The following is a 4606-nucleotide window of genomic DNA, read 5'->3' as shown; positions in this document are numbered from 1 at the left end:
GTGTTAGCCAGGATGGTCTCGATCTCCTGACCTCGTGATCCGCCCGTCTCGGCCTCCCAAAGTGCTGGGATTACAGGCTTGAGCCACCGCGCCCGGCCAGCTTATTTTCTTTTTTCCCACTTGAACAATGAACTGTCGCTAACGCCAGAGATTTATAAAGGAAAGAAAACCGGAAACCAAGGGAAGGCGCCCAGTCTGGCGCAGCGCTGACACATTTCGGAGAGTGACAGGTGCCCTGAAAACCGTGGACGGCCATGGGCGACAGGGTCCCTGAGCTGAGACGCCTGTAAACCAGCAAGCCAAGCTCGCCGTCCAGTCCCCTGCCCGGGGCCGCCACTCACCGCCGAGCCGCTCCCCACCGTGCCTCTGGCGGCTGCGGGTCCTTTAACGAGAGGCGCGCGTGCTCCTGGGAGTTGTAGTTTATCAACTCCCGACGCGCCCCGCGGCATCTGGACTACAGCTCCCGACGTGCCCCGCGGGAGCCCGGCCACCGCCCCCGACGCGACCAGTGCCGTGTCTGCAGCTGGGAGGAGTTGCGGCCGCGATGCTGGTGGCGGCGGCTGCGGAGCGGAACAAGGAGCCAATCCTGCACGTGCTACGGCAGTACCTGGACCCGACCCAGCGCGGCGTCCGCGTACTCGAGGTGGCCTCGGGCTCCGGCCAGCACGCGGCGCACTTCGCGCGGGCCTTCCCCCTGGCCGAGTGGCAGCCGTCGGACGTGGACCAGCGCTGCCTGGGCAGGTGCGGCCCCCGGGGCGGCCACTCCGATCGGTGCGGCCGGTCGGAGCCTCAAGAGCTCATGCCCCGCAGTCCCGGAGGAAAAAGATGCGGCTCGGGCTCTGAGGGTGCGGGGTGGGAGCTGGGGGTGCCCCTGGGGCAGGCCCCAGATGTGTGGTCCCCGCGGCTGCGGAAGTGGGTGGGCCTCGAGGTCCCCTTTCCCAGCTGTTGTGGCCTCCGCTCCGCAACGTGCCCCCCAGCCTTCCCTTAGAAAGTCTGCGGGGGCGTCGGAAAGCCGGTTGCGCAGGACTCGGCCTCCACCCAAGCCTTCCCCTCCTGCAGCATCGCGGCCACCACGCAAGCCCAGGGTCTGACCAACGTGAAGGCCCCGCTGCACCTGGACGTGACGTGGGGCTGGGAGCACTGGGGCGGGATCCTGCCGCAGTCGCTGGACCTGTTGCTCTGCATCAACATGACCCACATCAGCCCCCTGTGCTGCACGGAGGTCTGTGGGGGGCCCAGCAAGGGCGTCTGCCCTGGCGCCCCTCACCCTGCATGGGGGCAGCCAGCATGCCAGATTTGCCCCTACCACAGTCGGGGTGAGGGTCTCTGGCCTCAGGCCTTGGGTTCTTTTGGGGGCAGCGCCTCACTGCCGTCCTGTTCCCTACTCCCCAGGGGCTCTTCAGAGCAGCAGGACACCTGCTCAAACCCAGAGCCCTGCTCATCACCTACGGGGTAAGTGGGCCTGTCCAGGGTGGGCCTCCCGCGCGAAGTCCTAGCTGCTCTCTCCTGCCCTACTCAGAGTCCTCCCTCCTTGGCTCCCTGCCCTGCTGCCCAGCCACCAGCATGGCCTCCCCTCCACTTCCACTCTGCACCCCTCCCCAGGTCACCTGCCAGCCTCCCTACCCCATTGGCCACCAGCCTGGCCTTGGCTGACTCCCTCTTGGGGACAGGGAGGGGGTGCCCGTTTCACTCTCCGGACCCCAGCCTGCAAGTCTGTCCCGGGCTCTCTGGGAAATAGCCGACCTTGGTCCAGTGGGCTGTGTCCCCATCCCCGCAGCCCTATGCCATCAACGGGAAGATCTCTCCCCAGAGCAACGTGGACTTTGACCTAATGCTCAGATGCAGGTCAGAGCTAGTGGCAGGGGGTCTGGCTCAGGTGGCAGGTGGCTTGGGTGGCACCCCCCCAGGCCACGACTCCATCTTCCCCCGCTCTGCAGGAACCCGGAATGGGGCCTTCGGGACACAGCCCTCCTGGAGGACCTGGGACAGGCCAGTGGCCTGCTCCTGGAGAGGATGGTAGGTTGGGGAGCAGGGGCCCAGGCGCCTCTCTAGGGGTTGAGGGCCATCCTCCAGTAAAGCGTTTCTCCAGGTGGACATGCCAGCCAACAACAAGTGCCTGATCTTCCGGAAGAACTAAGCCCCTCCATCACCCCACACACCTGCGTCCCTGCCGGAGCCTCCCTAGGCTGGGCCTTGTGGACAACAGCCCCACCCAGCCTGCACTCTCAGCCGGTGGCTGAAAGTCCCCGCCTGCTCAGAATAAAGCATCTCCTGCTGCCGGCTTCCTGGTGTCCGCCCCACCTCCTCCTAGGAGCACCTTGTGAGGGTGGGTGGGAGACGGGGTCTCTTGTGGGGTCAAGGGCTTGGGACGTCCTGGTCCTTGCTGCTGGAGCTTGGGCAGCAGGAGTGGGGCCAGGACAGCTGCTGAGGCAGGATGGAGCTGGTGGGGGATGCAGGGGTGGACTGGCGCTCCCTGGTGACCTTGTACCAAAGCCCAAGCCCCAGTGGGTGGCAAGGCCCCAGCAGAAACTGGCTGGGGATGGGGCGCCTGGAAGGGTGAGGGTCGTCTGACCAGCAGCAGCAAGCCAGGAGGTCTGGGGCACAGGGAGCGCGTTTATTCAGCAGGATGGGGCCGCGCAAGCCCCTCTTGGGGGCTAGTCCTGGAAGCGGTTGAGCAGCTCGCAGGCCTGCTTCTCCAGCAGCTCCAAGATTTTCTTGACGCGCTTCTCACTGGCGGCGCGGACGTAGCTGCTGGCGTCCAGCACGGCCACACCATCGCGCACCTCGCCCATGATGACCAGCGGCCCATCGCCCGCTGTCATGTTGGGGCAGGGGCAGGCCCAGTCCATGCCACTCAGTGTCACCTCTAGGTACTTGGTGCCCAAGAACTTGAGGCCCATCTTGTCATCCTTGAGCACATCCTCGAGCGCCACGCGGGCGATGCCACCAGCAGCCTCGGGCTCCTCCAGCACCTCCGTGAGCCGGCCCACGATGGCGAAGTCGCTGCGGCACAGGCTCAGCGCCAGCTTGCTCCGGAGGCGGCAGGCGCGGCAGGGCGGCGTGCGGGGCACGGGGCAGGCATCCTCGCAGCTCTCACGGCTGTGGAAGTTGTTGCCGTTGCCCTCGCAGCCACCGTACACGAAGGGATGGCACTGCTGCAGGAGCGGGCTGTAGGCCCAGCGCGGCTCCCAGCCTTGGCAGGGGCCTTGCACGGCAGGCAGCACGCAGGCATCACCGGGGCCACGGGCACAGGCCTGCTGGCATGCCTCGTAGGTCTCGAAGCCCCGGGCCGCCCCGTCACAGCCACGGGCCGGGAAGGTCATGCAGCCGCCCCGCTGTGGGTCAAAGTGCCAGAGGACAAGGTGTGGGGAGGTGGGGCCCGTGCAGGCCTGCACATCCGGCAGGCACTCTGCCGGGGCTGGGATGCTGGGGGCTCTGTCCCTGGCCGGCTCTCGCTGGACCACAGAGAGTGGGAAGTCAGCCCGCAGCAGGCCAGCCGCATTGCGCGCGGTGCAGGTGTACAGGCCGGCGTCTTCGAGCCGCGCGTTGTAGAGCACCAGCTGCCCGATGCTGGTGACCACCACGTTGCCGTACATCTGATCAGGGCGCATGATCAGGTTCTCCCGCTGGTGACTCTGCTTCTCCCAGGTCACGGCAGGTGGCGGGCGGCCGCTGACGTCGCAGTGGAGGCTGGCCGTACCCCCCACCTGCACCGCCTGTGGGGAGGGGCTGCTGTACAGGGCAGGAGGCACTGGCGCCGCTCCAGGTGTGGGGCGGGCAGTGGTCTCCGGTGGACCCGGGCTGCTGGGCGGCCAGCTGAGCACGTGTTTGCAGGGCACGATGTGGAGGTGCAGGCCCCGCAGGCAGGCCTCCGCGTCCATGTAGCAGCGGTTGTAATAGGTGAGGCCATCCGAGGCGCAGGTGAAGCTGGGCTCCTTCTCACAGCGGTCACGGCAGCGGCACACGGGCTGCCCGTCCCAGATGTCGCAGTCGGAGCCCTGCTGTGGGCACGCAAAGCCCTCGCAGGAGGCCGCTGTTGTGGGTGCGGCCGGGCTGTCGGGGAAGCGTGCTGCCACGCAGCTCTGCAGTCCACACACGTTGGTGCAGCACTTCTCAGCAGTTGCACAGTCCTGGGGATGGGGGACACTTAGGTGGGAGTCCTGATGCCCCCCCCGCCCTGGGGGCTCTGGCCAGGCCCCTGCATAGGGAGGCTCAGGTGGGGTAGCAGGGAGCCCCCTGCTCTGTGGCCGCCACCAGGGCCGCCTCCCCAGGGACTCAGTGTCCTTTCCATCCCCTGTGGGGAGCCACGGCGCCAGAGGTGCCACCTGGCTTCACCTTCCAGAATCCTCACACCCCCAAGCAAGTTCCATTATTCTTGACACATTGTACAAACGAGGAAACTAAGGCCCAAGGAGGGTGTACAGTGCTCAGGGCCACCCAGCAGGTGGTGCAGGCCAGGACAAAGGCTGAACATTGGCTGCAGCACCCCCGTCACCGTCTACACTGGTCCCAGATGAAAGGAGAGGGTGGGAGGAGAAGATGGAAGGAGAGGATGGGAGGAGTGGGTGGGAGGACAGAGTGGGAGGAGAGAATAGAAGGAGAGGGT

The 4606-nt window shown here is 66.5% G+C and overlaps 2 protein-coding genes across 7 annotated transcripts in view; one reads left to right on the top strand and one right to left on the bottom strand.

Moving 5' to 3' along the window:
- Positions 1-474: 474 nt before the first annotated feature.
- On the top strand, positions 475-2282 carry LOC105526431 (chromosome unknown open reading frame, human C16orf13). 6 transcript variants are annotated; one of them, XR_001004085.1, is made up of 6 exons: positions 475-741; positions 1060-1222; positions 1393-1452; positions 1671-1845; positions 1938-2016; positions 2090-2281. XR_001004085.1 is itself a non-coding variant. In XM_011962437.1 (6 exons), exons 1-6 carry the CDS (start codon positions 545-547, stop codon positions 2135-2137), a joined length of 615 nt encoding a protein of 204 aa, XP_011817827.1. In that variant the 5' UTR covers positions 475-544; the 3' UTR covers positions 2138-2282. The 6 variants fall into 6 exon arrangements, 5 of the variants coding, with proteins under 5 accessions (XP_011817827.1, XP_011817830.1, XP_011817831.1 ...); XM_011962437.1 differs by having other exon boundaries at positions 1778-1845; positions 2090-2282; XM_011962440.1 differs by lacking the exon at positions 1393-1452 and having other exon boundaries at positions 1778-1845.
- A 312-nt stretch (positions 2283-2594) lies between these two features.
- The window catches only part of WFIKKN1 (WAP, follistatin/kazal, immunoglobulin, kunitz and netrin domain containing 1), a 2899-nt gene continuing 887 nt past the window's right edge, over positions 2595-4606 (bottom strand). The window contains exon 2 of the mRNA XM_011962436.1: positions 2595-4130. Within this exon, the coding sequence (XP_011817826.1) occupies positions 2655-4130 (1476 nt within the window). The 3' untranslated portion in view covers positions 2595-2654. The remainder of the gene's footprint in view (positions 4131-4606) is intronic.

Source organism: Colobus angolensis, unplaced genomic scaffold (assembly GCF_000951035.1).
Source record: "Colobus angolensis palliatus isolate OR3802 unplaced genomic scaffold, Cang.pa_1.0 Scaffold59, whole genome shotgun sequence".
Taxonomy (NCBI): Eukaryota; Metazoa; Chordata; class Mammalia; order Primates; family Cercopithecidae; genus Colobus; species Colobus angolensis.
The sequence above is the reverse complement of the archived record's forward strand: the minus strand, read 5'-3'. Positions and strand labels throughout refer to the sequence as shown.